Source organism: Bos taurus, chromosome 7, assembly GCF_002263795.3.
Source record: "Bos taurus isolate L1 Dominette 01449 registration number 42190680 breed Hereford chromosome 7, ARS-UCD2.0, whole genome shotgun sequence".
In the NCBI taxonomy this organism is placed as follows: domain Eukaryota; kingdom Metazoa; phylum Chordata; class Mammalia; order Artiodactyla; family Bovidae; genus Bos; species Bos taurus.
Genome location: NC_037334.1, coordinates 101285434 through 101303926, shown reverse-complemented (window position 1 = coordinate 101303926; position 18493 = coordinate 101285434). Strand labels below are relative to the sequence as shown.

Here is an 18493-nt window from a genome sequence, read left to right as displayed (position 1 = left end):
AACCAGTTAAAGAATATTCAGAATTGGTGTTTTCGGGGCCCTGCTGCTGCTGCTGCTGTTGCTAAGTCACTTTAGTCATGTTCGACTCTGGCAGCCCACCAGGCTCCACCGTCCCTGGGATTCTCCAGGCAAGAACACTGGAGTGGGTTGCCGTTTCCTTCTCCAGTGCATGAAAGTGAAAAGTGAAAGTGAAATCTCTCAGTCGTGTCCGACTCTTAGCGACCCCATGGACTGCAGCCCACCAGGCTCCTCCGTCCATGGGATTTTCTAGGCAAGAGTACATCTCATCAATCTGGAAATAATAAACCTTGATCTGACATCAAGAAAATGAAAATAGAATTAGCTGAAGTCATTGTTAAAATACAAATTCCTGGGTGCTACACTAGATTTAAAGTGAGAGGGTTAGGGATATATTTTTAACAAGTCTCTTAGTTCATTAATATAATATGATGAGTTTGTTTGTGTGTGTATGTTAGTCACTCAGTCATATTTGACTCTTTGTGACCCTGTGCACCATAGCCTGTCAGGCTCCTCTGTCCATGGGACTTTCAGGCAAAAATACTGGAGTGGGTAGCCATTCCCTCTCCTCCAGGGGATCTTTCTGACTCAGGAATTGAACTCAGGTCTCCTGCATTGTAAGTGGGTTCTTTACTGTTTGAGCCACCAGGGAAGCCCATGATGAAGTTAGAAAAGATGGATTTATTATGCCTAGCCTTTAAATGTAATATTTTTATAAAAGGTTTTATTTAATCAAACTTCAAGGTAACCATTTTCAGGTATCCAAATTGGAAAGAAAGAGGTAAAATTATCATTTTATGCAGATGATATATTATGATATGTAGAAAACCTTCAAAGAGTCCACACAAAAACTTCCAAAATTGATAAATGAATTCAGCAAGGTAGCAGGATACAAGTTTAACACACAGAAATCTGTTGTATTTCTTTGCACTAACAATGAAGTATCAGAAAGGAAAAGTAAAAAGACAATCCCTTTTAAAATTTCATTGCGAAAGTAAAATAAACCTGACAAAGGAAGTAAAAGACTTGTATTTTGAGAACTATAAAACATTGATAAAGAAAACAGAAGATAATTTAAAGAAGTGGAAAGATATCCTATGGTCTTGGATTGGAAGAATTAATATTGTTAAAATGGCCATACTACCCAAAGCAATCTATAAATTTAATGCAGATACCTATCAAATTCCCTATTACATTTTTCACAGAACTAGAACAAATAATTCTAAAATTTATATGGAGATAAAAGATCTGGATCTTTATAAAAGATCCAGAGTTTCCAAAGCAGTCTTGACAAAAAAGAACAAAGCTGAAGGTATAACCTTCTCAGATTTCAGACAATATTGCAAAGCTACAGTGGTCAATACAGTGTGGTATTGGCAGAAAAGCAGATGTGGATTAATGGACAGAATGGAGAGCTTGGAAACACACACACATAGGGTTAGTTAATCTTTGACAAAGGAGGCAAGAGTATATAATGGAAAAAAGACAATCTTTTCAGTAGGAGATGTTGGGAAAGCTGAACAGTTGTATGTAAATCAATGAAATTAGAACATTCCCTCACATCTGACACAAAAATAAACTTAGTGGCTTAAGGAGTTAAATATAAGACATGACACTATAAAATTTCTAGAAGACAACATAGATAAGACATTCTTTAACATAAGGTGTAGCAATGTTTTCTTAGGTCAGTCTCCAAGTCAGTCAAAATAAAGGTGAAAATAAACAAATGGTGCCTAATCAAGCATATAAAATTTTACATAGCAAAGAAGACCATAAAGAAGACAAACAGACAACTATAGACCGAGAGAAAATAGTTGCAAATGATGTGAACAACAAGGGCTTAATTTCCAAAATATACCAATAGCTCATACAACTCAATAACAGAAAACAACCCAATCAAAAAATGGGCAGAAGACCTAAATTTCTCCAAAGAAAACATACAAATGTTCAATAGGCACGTGAAATATGCTCAACATCACTGATTATTAGAGAAATACAAGTCAAAACTACAATGAAGTATCCCCTCATACTGGTCAAAATGGCCATGATTAAAAAAAAAAAGAACTACAAGTATCAAATGCTGGAGAGAGTGTGGAGAAGAAGAAACCCTCCTGTACTGCTGGAAGGAATGTAAATTGGTACAGCCAGTGTAAATTGGTGGAGACAGTTTGGAGGTTCTTTAAAAAACTAAATTGATCCAGAGTCTACTCCTGAGCATTTATTCAGAGAAGACTCTAACTTGAAAAGATACTTGCTCCCCAATGTTGATATCTACATTATTTACAATAGCCAAGACAGGGAAGCAACTTAAATGTCTATCAATAGGTGAATAAGATAAAGAGGATGCAGGGTGTGTGTGTATGTGTGTGTGAATATATATATACACACGTACATGCAATGGAATAATATTCAGCCATTAAAAGAAAGAAACAATGGTTAGCTGTAGTAGTAACATGGATGAACCTAGAGAGTATCGCACTAAATGAAGTAACTCAGAGAAAGACAAATGCCATATGACCATATATTGATTGATAAAATCAATATTGTGGTAAAAAAAAGGTATATATATATATATTTAAACTTTATTTTGTGTTGGAGTATAGCCGATTAACAATGCTGTGATAAGTTTCAGTTGAACAGAGAAGGGATTCAGCCATGCATACACATGTAACCATTCTCCCCCAAACTCCTGTCCCATCCAGGCTGCCATGTAACACTGAGCAGAGTTCCCTGTGCTATATAGTAGGCCCTTTTTGGTTATCCATTTTAAATATAGCAATATTATACATGTCCATCGCGAATGCCCCAACTATACCTTCCCTCAATCCTTCCCTCCAGCAACCATAATTCATTTTCTAAGTCTGTGAGTGTCTTTCTGTTTTGTAAGTAAGTTCATTTGTATTGTTTCTTTTTAGATCCCACATGTGTGGGATGTCATAGGATACTCTTCTCTGTCTGACATCACGCAGTACCACAGTCTCTAGGTCCATCTGTGTTGCCTACAAATGACATTATGTCCTTCTTTTTAATGGCTGAGTAATATGTCATTGCATATATGGACCACATATTTTGATGCTGTCATGTTTTGAAGCTGTAATGTTTCATATGGGCATCCTAGGTGGCTCAGTGGTAAAGGATCCACTTGCCAGTGCAGGAGATGCAGAAGACCCAAGATCTATCCCTGGGTTGGGAATATCTCCTGGAGGAAGAAATGGCAACCCACTCTAATATTGTTACCTGAAAACTCCCACAGACAGAGGAGCCTGGCAGTCCAGTCCATGGGATTGCAAAGGAGTCAGGCACACCTGAGTGATTGAGCAGGCATCCAATGGTTCATGTATTTTCTTTAATAGTATATGTCTTTTAAATATCTTAATTATATTCTAAGTATTTTTAAGTATAATAAAGTGAAGAAGGAAGGTTACGTTCAGTTCGGTTCAGTCACTCAGTCGTGTCCAACTCTTTGCGACCCCATGAATCGCAGCACGCCAGGCCTCCCAGTCCATCACCATCTCCCGGAGTTCACTCAGATTCATGTCCATCGAGTCAGTGATGCCATCCAGCCATTTCATCCTCTGTTGTCCCCTTCTCCTCCTGCCCCCAATCCCTCCCAGCATCAGAGTCTCTTTAGGCAAATATAACTTATGAAATTTATATTATTAGCTAACATTTTGATAAATTCACCATCTTATTTTATTTTTTCCCTAAAGATACTTGCTTAACAGCAAAGAATAAAGGCAGCTGTAGCACTTCAAGTTCTCCACTTTTCTACTACTTGTATGTCTTTATTTTGGGACAACTGTTCCTGGGAACAGGAGGAACTCCTCTGTATACCCTGGGAACAGCCTTTATTGATGACTCTGTGCCCATCCACAAATCTTCTCTCTATATAGGTAAGTTTGCTGCTAATACTCAGTGTCATTTCATGTTATTGCTTATTTAATTTATAAGTAATGTACAGCATACACTTTTTAAGAAGTTAGTTGTGATTTCATAAGTATTTACACTAGGTAAATGCAATATTACTTTTTTTTGTTTAACTATTTGCTGAAGTACCATGTCCTTCAGTTGAATGTGGTTGATTTTTATCGGCATCCTCCTTTCTCTCCTGTGCTGGGCATTTCAAGCCTTCCTGGAAGTGCCATCCAAGAAGTAGGTCATCTTGATTGCTGGAATGCTTCCCAGGCTAATGTACACAGGTGTGGGGGTAGAGTTCTGCTGTTCTGTGTGACTTACTTCATCCTACATGGAATTGACTAAAGCAACAAAAGAAACCACACAATGGTACTCAGAAACTTCTGTGGAGTTGTCCATTTCAGATTAATGCTTTTTACATATGACTCAGTATTTTCCCTTTGTGATCTAATTCTTGACAGCATAAGTTTCTCTTAAATTCCATCCCTGGAGTTCCTGGAAGGTAGAGCTGACTAAACCATGCATGGCCTACATCCAAATTAATGTGTAATATATTTACATGTGAGTTTTCACTTTATCGAGGTTTCCCTAGTGGCTCAGGTGGTAAAGAATCTGCCTGCAGTGCAGGAGACCTGGGTTCAATTCCTGGTCAGGAAGAGCCCCTGGAGAAGGGAATGACTCCTTATTCTCTTACTGGAATGGCTCCAGTATTCTTGCCTGGAGAATTCCAGGGACAAAGGAGCCAGCGGGCTATAGTCCATGGGGTCTCAAAGAGTCAGACACAACTGAGCGACTGACACTTTCACTTTCACTTTATCTGTATACTCACATGTAGGGGACTTTGTCCACTTGGACTGCTCAAAGAGAATACTATAGACTAGTTGGCTTACAAACAATAAAAATTTATTTCTCACAGTCCTGGAGGTTGGCAAGTACAAGATCATGGTGTCCAGAGATTTAGTATCTGGTGAGGGTCCATTTCTTGATTCGTGGGCAGCTGCCTTTTAGCTGTGGCAGAGGGGACAAGTGAGGTCTCTGAGGCCTTCTTTTAAGGGCACTAATCCTGTTCTGAGGGCTTAACTCTTATGACCTAATCCCTTCCCAGAGGCCCCACCTCCAAATGCAACTGCATTGGGAATTGGGTTTCAACATATGAATTTTGGGGCGACATCAACTTTCAATGTTTAAAGAGACCTGTTGCCATAGTCACTGGAAGTCACTTGTGTTCAGTGTAGCCCTGAATCTCTGATACAGAAACCACTACACTTCTACCTGTTCGCTTGCTTTGCTTTGGTCTTTGCACAAGATCTGATGCTCTCTCATACATTCTGGCTGATCTGTACAACTCCACTTAACAAATTTAACAGTGCTTTTATTTCAGCTAGCTACCAGTGCTGCTTTTCAGTCTTCCAGTTCACAGATTTTCTCTCTGAGGTCCTCTTCTAATCAGTGCTTCTCATAAAACAATTTCAGTCTTTATATTTTAGTAACACACAAAATACGAAGTTTTTCAAAGATTGTTTAAGAATGGAAGGGTGGGGTGAAGGCCCAAGAGACCATCCCAGATTTTATATTCCCTGGGACTGACAGTGTTCAGGGCTACAGTGTATTACAGCAGAAGGATACAAAGGAGAATCAGCAAAGGGAAAAGGCGCCTAAGGTAAAGTGCATACACAACCATGCACAAGCTTCAAGCACCCACTTGCCCCTAGTGGAGCCACAGAGGCCAAAATTAATTCCTTCAGCCAGGAGTTGTAAGAGCATATATGAAATGTTTTCTGCCAGCTACGTTAATTAGAGATTCAATGCTCAAGGATTTTACTGGGAATTGGCCGTATAGGAACCCTCTGACTTGCACATAAGAAAGTTCTAGACTCTCAGAAGGAATACATGTGTTTGGAAAAACCTCATTGTTTGTACAAACAGTTTCAGCACAATGATCCACCTTTATATGGGAATGGTGGCATCCCTCTGGACACTTAAGATCCCAGATGCAAATCCAGGGTCAACCTCACAAGCACGGTCTTTCTAAAGATTACAGCCACAAAGCCTGCTACTGTAACTCTTTTCAGTACTGTAGGAATTCACTGAATGGTAATTTTTGAGAGTAAAGAAAAAAAAAAAAAAAGTAATAAAACTGGGAAACTCATTTAATTTGTTTTCAATGTCAGGTAACTGATTCTTTTCATTGGATACTTAGGTTTTGTTGAGTGAAATCCTTTCTTAAGCTTTTTAATGTTTATACATTTCCCCATTTCCAAAATCTTCCCCCATTCTTTCTTTGTTTTACAATAGTATCTGTTACTGATAGGATGCCTCCCTCTATGTGAAACAGTTTTAGGCAGCAAGGCAAAAATGGGGAAAATGAAAACAGTCAAAATTTGGTACCTATTAGAATGATGGGAAAATTGTAGTCACACAGCATGTTTAACCTCACAGCCATCTCCATGCCATTCACTCATTATATCTTTGTCTTTAAATGCTTTTTGGAGTTTACAATTTTTGTCCTTTAATTAAACTTTTAAGTTCATTAAATCTTATTTTGTGTTAAAATCATATTTTATTTCTCCCCTCTATTAACTTCCTAGGTATATGCTCTTTTATTGTTCATCTACTAATTACCTTATATGCAAACTTGATTTTATGAAATTCTAATGTTAATTGATACTTTTATCACATTCCTGATCATCACATAATCTTAAAACCTTTGAACTTTATTCTTGTCCCAGCATTTAGTCAGTTCTTTCTGTGTCCTGTGATCCCTTCTATATTTAAGCTCCTGAAATAAGTATTATTAATGATTTATTTGGGATTCCTAGGTGGCACCAGTGGTAAAGAACCTGCCTGCCAATGCAGGAGATGTAAGAGATGTGGGTTCGATCCCTGCATTGGGGAGACCCGCTTGAGGAGGACCTGGCACCCTACTCCAGTATTCTTTCCGGGAGCATCCCATGGACAAAGGAGCCTGGCGAGTCATGGCCCATAGGGTCGCAGAGTCAGACACGAACTGAAGCAACTTAGCAACAGCAGCATCAGCAGTGCTTTATTTAAAAATCATTTTCCTTTAACTTGAAGAACAATTTTAAGTCAGTAAGTTAGAAATTATATTAATAATCATAGGAAAGGAGTAGAAGTGAACACAGTAGAATAGTGCTTTTAAAGTACTGAGAGAACATTAATGGGCAGTTAATCTTCTGTTTCCAGTGAAAATACTCATTTTTAGATGGAAAAATAAGAGAATTCAGCACAAGCAGACTGTTCCAATATATTAACTTCAGCTTTATTATCTCTTCTCCTATTCCAGTTACCTGTATGCTAGGCCTTTTTTTTTTTTTTTTAATGTATTATTTGTCCTTTAATGTCCTTTCTATACTTTCTATCTTTATTTTTTCTTGTGTCTTGATAAATATTTACTGATTTAATAATATATTTTCCAGTTTCATAATAACAAGTTTAGTTCTAAGTAATCTACTGTAGATCCTTTTCATGTTTGTTTTGACAGATGTATTCTATAGTTCTAGAATTTTTTTGAGAATCACTACACATGTCTTTTAATAACTTGCTGCTGCTGCTGTTAAGTCAATTCAGTCGTGTTCGACTCTGTGCGACCCCATAGACAGCAGCCCACCAGGCTCCCCCGTTCCTGGGATTCTCCAGGCAAGAACACTGGAGTGGGTTGCCATTTCCTTCTTCAATGCATGAAAGTGAAAAGTCAAAGTGAAGTCGCTCAGTCATGTCCGATTCTTAGCGACCCCATGGACTGCAGCCTACTATGCTATGCTAAGTCACTTCAGTTGTGTCCAACTCTGTGTGACCCCATAGACGGTAGCCTACCAGGCTCCCCTGTCCCTGGGATTCTCCAGGCAAGAACACTGGAGTGGGTTGCCATTTCCTTAGGCTCCTCCATCCATGGGATTTTCCAGGCAAGAGTACTGGAGTGGGGTGCCATTGCCTTCTCTCTCATATGCCAGAACACTGAAATGCGATGCCCTTTATCTAATTTCAGGGATTGCATTTATTTGAAGCTAAGCTGCACTTATGCTGTGAACCAGTCTACCTCTAACTGATCCTCGCTTTTAGAGTATAACCTCCTTGGGGCCAACTTAAAATGTAGGGCAGGGAAACTTTACAAGATACACTTTGAGCTGCATCATTTGTATCCCTACTTCCTAAAGCCTAGCAAGGGACAGTTTCCCCTTCCAGTGCCTCTTGTAGAATCAACCAGTGTACTCAGGAAAAAAAAAAAAAAAAATCAGCCTTGATTTTTGTTAAATATCTCTTTTCTTCAGAATCTTAACACAGTGATCCTTCACTATTTTTATCTCTTTGCCTTCAAGTATATATTTAAAAATAATGTTTATAATTTTTAAAAGTTTTTCTTAGTGGGCAATTTGGTTGGAAACACTAGTCTACCTAGTCCATCTACCATTCTTATAAATGTATCTATCTAAACCCAATTGGATTTAATTTATAAAAAAGATCTATCACTAAAGATAATTTGGGAATCATCAATTTCCAACATTTTAAATCATGTATTTCTATCCATAAAAGTTTTGTGAACATGAATCTTACATATACTTAAAATTTTCTACTAACACATTTTTTACATTTAAAAATATATATTAGTCACTAAGTCGTGCCGAACTCTTTTGGTGACCCAATGGACTGTAGCCTCCCAGGCTCCCCTATTCATGGGATTTCCTGGGCAAGAACACTGGAGTGGGTTGCCATTTCCTTCTCCAGGGGATCTTTCCTACACAGGGACTGAACCCACATCTCCTGCATTGGCACATGGATTCTTTACCACTGAGCCACCAGGAGAGCCCATAGATAAATAAAAGTCTTATATGTTTTCAGATCATCTTGCATGACCTCTACTTTGGAGCCTTAATCTAGTACATAAATCATTTTTGCCACTGATGTCTGCTTCACTTTGTGTTTGGTATATTCCTTTCCTTTCATGTATAGGAATGAGAATTTCAGTAGTTAATAATCATTTCAGAAGGTGGTGCCATATGAGGATATAATTTTTTGTATGAACAATTTTTTAATAAAAAGTAAAAAGTTGTGTATGGCAAAATTTTAAATATCAGTTAAAATGGGAGATTCACTAAAGAGCAAGAGTTTACTGGTATACTTTTAAGAAGCAGACTAATGACCAAATCCAGGTTTTAAATCAGCTGCCATAGTCCAAAATAAAGAATGCTTTTGGAATGTGTACAGCAGGCTACAGTCCATAGGGCCGCAAAGAGTCAGACACGACTGAAGCAACTTAGCATGCATGTATGCACAGAAGATAAAAGGCTTCTCATTTCACATTGCTTTCTTCCATGAGCATTGTAGACAATAATTACCATCACTGTTCACAGAGGGTAATGGTAGATGGAGACTACCCCTGCTGTGAGTTCACATAATAGAGCTTTCCATATATTTATAATTATTGGATTTGTTGCAGTCATTATTGTAGTCTAAAAAATTTTATATAGATTCATGTATTTGAAGCTCCTTGACAGTGATACCACTCAAATGGCGTTTTTTTAGTTAAATGTGTAATTTTGATATAATTTGAATCATTTTGTTTTTCTATAGTAAAATATTTGTCTTTCTTAACTTGTCAGACATTCAAAGCAAAATTGCACCAATGATCATGTTCAGTGTCTTTGCTTTTTTCTAGGAATTGGCTATGCCATGTCAATTTTAGGCCCTGCTGTTGGCTATGTGCTGGGAGGACAATTGCTAACCCTGTACATTGATGTTGATTTGAAACACAGGCAAGGCGATATCTATGTTTCTTTTATTTAGATTTATATTATTATTTTAATCATGTTAGTACCACAGACAGAGCATTCTTATAGTATTTCTTCAGACTATCATGAGGGATTTTTCTGGAAAAAAAACTGAATACACACAATTTTTATGTAGTATTTTGGCTGTGTTGCTTCATGAATTAATGCCACATCATCACTTGGTAAGTGATGACTAAGTGATGATAAATAAGGATGACTAATAGTTAGCTGGTCTTATTTTTCAAAATATACAACCAAGATGCTATGCATTGTTCAAAACTAATAGTTAAAATTAGTTGTGCTTTCAGTAGATGTTGCTGTGGGTAGATAGCCTGAAAGAGTCTTAATAGTTTATGGTTCTCAGACAAAGTGCTGTAGTAGCTCTGATAATAGCATAGAGATAACAGTTGTTCAGCTTTAACAATTGTGACAGTGGAGGATAAGAATAGATAATGTTTATTTATCCCATACTATGTTTCAGACAATATAGGTATTTTTGTGTATATAAGATATGTATAATATAGGTTTTGTGTATATAAAAATATATATATATATATATAAAACTTTGTTTTACATGCCATTTTATTTAATCCTCTTACTTATCTTATAAGGTAGTTGATATACAGAACTGGGTAAGTGGCCAAGGCATGAAATGAAGTAGGTCTTTTTGACTCTGAAACCCCCTTCTTACCCACTGAGTTACCTTCTCCTTTTCTTGAATAGAGAAATTAGTAACCTTTGATGAGGGCATGTTATCTCATTTTACTGTAACTACACAGTCCTTTGCGTGACTGTGAACAATGAATAAGGAAATATAGTCACAGCATATGATCTGTTCTTTAGCTATTAGTCCCAGGTTAATCTTTTAGAGACTGTAGCTTAATAAAAACATTCAGAGGTTGTACTATGTAACGATACTGTTGTATGCAGTCCTAGGTTAATCTTTTAGAGACTATCTAAAAGGTTTGGAGAGGAAGTCCTGGAGTAGAGAGCTGGGCTTTCATTTTGGTGGGGTGAAATGAGTTATCGGAATAGTGTGTTTTAGGGGAAAGCCTGTTGATATAAAAATGTGACAACCATTTTAAGAAACTGTTAATGTATATCACTTTAAGCAGAATTTTTACATTCAAATGAATGCCACAATTGAAGCACAGTATATTGGCTTTTAACAAAAATTGGTGATTTGCTGTGAGATGTATTTAGTGTTCTGTACTATATTATCTATATCTATATTATAATATCTACATATTATAATATTTAAAGAAGAAAAAGTTAACCAAGATTGAAGAATGTTCAGAAATTCAATGTATGCCTTCAAATAGTTAACATACTTACATTTACTATTAAATAGCTAAAACTTTTATGTTGTATTTGTCATGTGAAATACTTGTAGGCCATTTATGCCTGCTATCCATTGGGATTCTTCAAAATGGTTCCACTTGAAATTTTGAATAATATAGTTTCTTTGTATATGCATTTGAATTATAAATTATGTAGTTATCAGGGCTGAGTTCTAATTAACAAGAGAGAATTGACGTCTGCCTCTTGTTTTTCTGTCACACAGCATTGATATCACTGAGGATGACCCTCGATGGCTGGGGGCATGGTGGATTGGATTTCTTATATCTTGGCTGCTTGCTTGGTCTTTGATAATACCTTTTTCTTGCTTTCCAAAACATTTACCAGGTAAAAATATCTTCTTTAAAATCAGAGAGTTTTATTCCAATGCTAGGCCAAGTGGTGCTTCCTAAATGATTAATAAGAACCCTGGGAATTAGTAAGAACTCTGGGAAATTCAATGTTGTTTTTTTTTTTCACATAGAATGTCAGTTGTCTGCTTATGCAAACTTTTGAATATGCCTCTATTTTAGGAGATATTGGGTAACAATCTTAATATTCATGGCTTTTGTTGTTTTTTCATTAATATCTAGTAAAACTGTACATATTCACCTTTTTATTAAATACTTGCTAAATTTGTAACTTATGTGTTATAGGAATCTTGTTTTATGTTTATGTAAGATATAATATCTTTTAAACTGTTAGTTTGTATTTAGTTAGTAACTTCAGGACCCAATCTGCGTTAAATTATTGATGTTAGTTATTGGTTAAGGATAATACAAATACTTTTTTTTTTTCAGTTGTCACCAAAGTTATGCTGTAGTATACTTATTTCCCACCAAATTTCAATACTAAAAATTTGTACAAAAAACAAAAGATTAATGGAAAAAATATCCATTCCTTTCTCTGTGAGATTTTACTTCTTTATAATTGTGTGGTTCATAAACATATCTATAGAAGTATTTTTCTCTAGGCTGAAGACATTTCATTGTTTCTACTGTTATATGTACAAGAATAGATGATTAACTTTTGGAAACAGGCAAAAGAAAAGTAGGAAGAGTAGCAGTTGATGGACTCATTGATTTTTTTCTACCCTGGGCCATTCAGCTTCTGTTTCCACATAGTGACTTTTCTCAACTTTATTCACAGTACTGTTATTAAAAATTAAAGGACATGATAATAGTAAATATTATTTCACCTAGAAACTGTGTTAGAATTAGAGTAAAAGAAAAAAGCTTTTAACTCACTTTGTTTAATGTGTAAATGATGAGACAGAATCATTTGAAAGCAAGAAGATAGAGTGAGTATATTCACTACTTTTTTAGGTACAGCAAAAATTCAAGAAGGAAAAGTTTCCCAAACTCATCAGAGTGCTTCCTTACAAGCTACAGATGGTAATTTTGGACAAAGTTTTAAAGATTTTCCAGCTGCTCTAAAGGTACAGTGTGTACACACACACACACTCATACACACACACGTACTCCACACACAAATACATATGTATATATATATCAGTATCAGTATCAGTTCAGTCACTCAGTCATGTCCGACTCTCTGTGACCCCATGAACCGCAGCACTCCAGGCCTCCCTGTCCATCACCAACTCCTGGAGTTTACCCAAACCCATGTCCATTGAGTCGGTGATGTCATCCAACCATCTCATCCTCTGTTGTCCTCTTCTCCTCCTGCCTTCAATCTTTCCCAGCATCAGGGTCTTTTCAAATGAGTCAGCTCTTCACATCTGGTGGCCAAAGTATTGGAGTTTCAGCTTTAACATCAGTCCTACCAATGAACACCCAGGACCGATCTTCTTTAGGATGGACTGGTTCGATCTCCTTGCAGTCCAAGGGACTCTCAAGAGTCTTCTCCAACAACACAGTTCAAAAGCATCAATTCTACGGCACTCAGCTTTCATTATAGTCCAAGTCTCACATCCATATATGACTACTGGAAAAACCATAGCCTTGACAAGACGGACCTTTGTTGGCAAAGTAATGTCTCTGCTTTTGAATATGCTGTCTAGATTGGTCATAACTTTCCTTCCAAGGAGTAAGCGTCTTTTAATTTCATGGCTGCAATCACCATCTGCAGTGATTTTGGAGTCCAGACAAATAAAGTCAGCCACTGTTTCCACTGTTTCCCCATCTATTTGCCATGAAGTGATGGGACTGCATGCCATGATCTTAGTTTTCTGAATGTTGAGCTTTAAGCCAACTTTTTCACTCTCCTCTTTCACTTTTATCAAGAGGCTCTTTAGTTCTTCTTCACTTTCTGCCATAAAGGTGGTGTCATCTGCATATCTGAGGTTATTGATAAAAATGTAAAACAAATGTTAATAAACAGTATACCCATACACACAAGTATTATCACAAAGCATTCTTGCTTGCTTATTTACTGTAGTTCTAGCTCTTATACAGCCTTCTCCAGATTTAATTGTATTGTGCTTTGAGTAAATGAAAAGTATTCCTCAGTAGAATGGTTGGAAGAACATGAGTTATCTTATTGGCAATATCAATATTCAGTAGTTACTCCTTAGCATGTAGTCCATTATCCCATATATCATATGTAATGGGTGGATCAATTACCAATGAATTGTAACTGTTCTTGAGAATGCCAAACCAGTATTTTTTCCTTTGTGGAAAAAGTGGCAGTTAGAGGTTACTTCTTTTGAATTTGAGGTTAAAGAAACAATAGTGTTATATGGTCTATTTTATTAAACTTGGCAGAGTATTCTGTTTAGCATCATAAAAGTTTTGTACATAAGGGAGTTTATAATTTTACCTTTTCAAGATTTGAAGTTATTTACTTTTCATTATTTTTTTTTCCTCCTCAAATGAAAGCCTTAAAATATTTTTACTTCATTCATCCTACCTGTTAACTCTCCTTCCTCCCCTCCCATATAGGCACATTCTTGTGTTTTGCTGTGATTGTTTATAATTTTAAATTCCAACAACTGTTATTTTCTTTTATAGTAGTTTTGTTTTATTTCATATGTTTCTATTTAAATTTATTTTTATTAATTCTCACATGTATTACCTCAAGACTCATTACTCACCAATGCTTTTTTTAATCCTTATGTTCTCATGCTTGAATATCTCAATTCTGATTCAAATCTCTATAGATACAGCATTGTATCACTGTTTTCTCAGATAGGATGCCATCTAAGTATCCTTGAATATCAGAATGATATTTCTAACTGTATGAATACTTTTAGATCATACTTCTTTAATTTTCATTGTATGTTGATAGTGTTTGGCTTCTTTCGAGTTAAATATGATGGAGTTGAGAAGTTTCAAGTTTATGTGATACTTAATTATCCTTTCCATCTGCCAATTTGTGAATTTCTCTTTGATTTCAGGAACTTTACTAGGTCCTATGAGTCTATCATTTTTCATTAATGCTTACTAGGAATCCATTACCTTTTTCAATCTGAAAGCTTAAATATTTTCTAGTTACTATTCTAAAAAACTATTGCATTTCTTCATTCAGGTGCTTTTTCCCTTTTGTCATTCTTGTTATTTTTGTGTTGCATCATCTGGCTCTGACTTCTGAATCTTTTATCCTGCCTTATTGTGCCTCCTCTGTGTGTGTGTGTTGCTTAGTTATGGATTTTTTTTTTTGCATTGAATGTTCCAGAACTATACTTTGTAGTTTTTCACTTTATAGTTACATATGGTGAAATAAGTGAATCTCTCTACTCTCCTCCGGTAGATTAATAGATTCTGAGAACACCAGCAATATAGACCCTTGTTTAAAATTGCTTAACTCTATACCCAACTATGGAGAAGGCAATGGCAACCCACTCCAGTACTCTTGCCTGGAAAATCCCATGGGTGGAGGAGCCTGGTAGGCTGAAGTCCATGGGGTTGCGAAGAGTCAGAGACGACTGAGCGACTTCACTTTCACTTTTCACTTTCATGCATTGGAGAAGGAAATGGCAACCCACTCCAGTGTTCTTACCTGGAGAATTCCAGGGATGGGGGAGCCTGGTAGGCTGCCGTCTATGGGGTCGCACAGAGTCGGACACGACTGAAGCGATAAGGAAATACCCAACTAAGGTTCTTAACTACTAATTGCTTCACTTGTGGAGCGAAACTACAAGTATGATACTTAGGAACCACTCTCATCTCTGCTCACAGTCAATTATTCATTTATTGACTATAGGAATTCAGAACACAATAAAAAAATTGAGTAAGACGTAGATTTATTATGTGGAGATTTATAGTAAGACTGGGGAAGGGAACTTTCCAAACCAGCTTTCACCTCCTTTCCCTGGTCCCTTGCTTGTGATCAGGGCACATTCACCCTACTGATTAATTATGTGTCAATTTTCTAGGTGCTCTATGTATAAATTTTATCAACATTTATATACAAGGCTATCAATAATCAATATTTGTATTTTTGTGCTAAAGGAAATGCTGAAATTTTAGAAATAATTGTATTTATTTAAAATGTGCTATTTCATCAGGGAACTTACCATTCTAGTGCTACATTTTGCAGTATAATCATAGTTATTCATTTGGTGAACTGTATTTTTTCTTTAGAATTTGATGAGGAATACTGTCTTTATGTGTTTAGTTCTATCAACTTGTTCAGAAGCCTTAATTACTACTGGATTTGCTACCTTTTTACCTAAATTTATAGAAAATCAGTTTGGATTGTCTTCTAGCTCTGCAGCTACTCTTGCAGGTAAAACATTTTCTTTTGTTGTAACTTTAATAATTTTATTTTACCACATTAGATGTGTATTAAATTTTACGTGTGTAAAATTTTGGATGCTGCTGCTGCTTAGTCACTTCAGTCGTGTCTGACTCTGTGCGACCCTGTGGACTGTAGGCCTCCAGACTCCTCTGTTCAAGGAATTCTCCAGGCAAGAAGACTGGAGTGGGTTGCCATGTCTTCTCCAGAGAATCTTCCCAGCACAGGGATTGAACCCTGGTCTCCTGCATTGCAGGCAGATTCTTTACCACTGAGCCACCAAGGAAGCAAAATTTTGGATAGCCACTTGTTGAAGTTTATACTGACTTTGATATGTTTCCGATTTTCTGATATGAGACAATTTGTTGTATGAATTTGAGAGCTACAGAGGCTATATACATATTAATCTTAATATTCAAAGCATTAATTTTATTAACTTCTCATTTTAATATGACTATTATTATTTCTAAATGACATGAATGCTTCATATGTTAGAACCAGAGTAGTACTTGTTTTTGATGTTTTCCAATTTTTGGTATGAGGGAAGTAGAAGGTACCATTTTCTATTGGGTTAAAATGGTATAAATTTTATTAAAATTATATAAAAATCGACTGAGTGACTAACACACACATATAAAAATTATAGTTTTAAAATAGTATAATTTTTGGTATAAATTACTGAGTATACTTGTATGTTTTCTCACTGTCTGTATCTTTTTTCTCATTAGGGACTGTTTTAATTCCTGGAGCTGCTCTTGGTCAGATTTTAGGTGGTGTTCTTGTTTCGAAATTCAAAATGATGTGTAAAAACATAATGAAGTTTGCTTTGCTCACATCTGTAATTTCACTTGTACTGACTTTTGTGTTTGCTTATGCCAACTGTGAAAATGAGCCATTTGCGGGTGTGTCTGAATCATATAATGGGTAAATATATTTCATTGCTTTTTGATATCAATATCAGAGTAATAAACCGTGTGTGTATTTCCAAGTGTATGCTTTCTTAAAGAAAATGATGAGTAATTGGCTTAAAAAAAATTGGAAGGCTGCTTTTCCTATGTAAGAATATGTAGTTTTTCTATTTAGTTTCAGTAATTGATATCATATTAAAAGTTGGATATTTTCAGGAAGAACTTAAGGAACAACTGTTCTGTACTGAGTACTATGCTCAGGGATACAAAGATCAATATTACAGAATCTTTGTCCATAGTGGATTCAACATCCTAGGGAGAATTTCATGTTATATGTTCCTGTTGATTTAAATTTTGAAACACCTTATGATGAAATTCTTTCATTAGGTAGATTTAACATAGAGCAGGAGAGAAATTAAAATGAAGCTAGAACTAGGTGATGGTAATCATTGTTGTATTTACTTTAGAAGTTTGTTTTAAAGAAATAAGTTCTCGTTTTTCTGACCTATAAACATGTTTCTGCCTTTAACTGGTTTGACTATTTTATCTTTCTTTGCCTGGTTTATTCTGCTTTGAAATTGTAATCCACAAGTAGAGGATCAGGGCATTGTTCAGCAGAGTGTTTTATAGCCCACAGTACTGCTTTAATTGTTTGAATATATGTGTTTGAGACTGTTGAAGGGGATGGTGCACCAGGTCAGGAACTCTATAATTCTGTATTAATATAGATTCAGATAACATAAATATAGAGAAAAATTTGTCAGTAACATTTATCATGATTTGTAGCTAATGTTTATGTCTGTCATTCTATTAATGAAAAATGGCGAATCTTCTAAAGCAGTGTTTGGTTCAGCTTTATTACCATTATTCAGCATTTATTGACTGCTTCCTCTGGTAGACTTTTACAGCAAAATTCCTACTCTAAAGGATTTTCCTGGGTAGCTGCATAGATTGGGAGACAGAACAGTGAATGAAAAGTGTGTTAGGTGTTGAGCAATATAAAGGGCTATGGAATTCAGAAGAGAGCTTTTCAGTTTCTTTAATTTAGATTTAGGTAGGGCTTCATGGCACAATAGAGAAATAGGGCTAATATATCCTCTTAAATATACAAAAAGTTTGAGAGAGAAAGATTTGGAGAGAGGGAATGCAGAGGAATATGTTAAGCCAAAGCATACATTCTAGAAAGTGAAGGCTCGGTTCAGGTACTGGTTTGAATGGGACTTAAGTCATGTGTCTGGACATAGGAGGGGAATACCTGGAAAGGTTGAAAGGTAGATAGAGGGTAAGTTGTACAGATGTGATTGACACCCATAAACTTCACCCAGATGTGCTCCAAGAAACCACAGTTTTTCGTATGTTCCTTTTAGAAGTACAGAAACTTACTACTCTATCACCTTGGCAAATGATGTGGATGTGAGTCCATCTGGTGTTTTCTACCTTAAACAAGAGTCACTACCCAATGAGTTATCCTTAGCTTACTCAGAAGGGAGGGCAAGTGAGGTGGTATCAGTTTGAGGTGTCTGTGGGGACTGGTCATGGAGAGAGATCAAGATCTGGGACATAGAGATCGTGCTTAATTACATACACATTCTTAGTGATGAAAAGACTAAAAGTGAGTATACACATACACGTGTGTGTGTGTGTGTGTATGTGTGCTCAGTCACGTCTGACTTTTTGTGACAGCAGGGATAGTAGCCCACCAGGCTCCTCTGTCCATGGAATTTTCCAGGCAAGAGTACTGGAGTGGGTTGTCATTTCCTACTCCAGGAGATCTTCCCAACCCAGGGATAGAACCCATGTCTCTTGCATCTCCTGCATTGGCAGGTGGGT

General features: G+C 36.3%; 1 protein-coding gene across 1 annotated transcript in view; it reads left to right on the top strand.

The window, feature by feature from the left end:
• Positions 1 to 18493, top strand: part of SLCO4C1 (solute carrier organic anion transporter family member 4C1) — an 84605-nt gene that overhangs the window by 50306 nt on the left and 15806 nt on the right. The window contains exons 3-8 of the mRNA NM_001192846.1: positions 3729 to 3911; positions 9608 to 9704; positions 11284 to 11405; positions 12383 to 12495; positions 15602 to 15746; positions 16484 to 16679. Coding sequence (NP_001179775.1) covers positions 3729 to 3911; positions 9608 to 9704; positions 11284 to 11405; positions 12383 to 12495; positions 15602 to 15746; positions 16484 to 16679 — 856 coding nt within the window. The remainder of the gene's footprint in view (positions 1 to 3728; positions 3912 to 9607; positions 9705 to 11283; positions 11406 to 12382; positions 12496 to 15601; positions 15747 to 16483; positions 16680 to 18493) is intronic.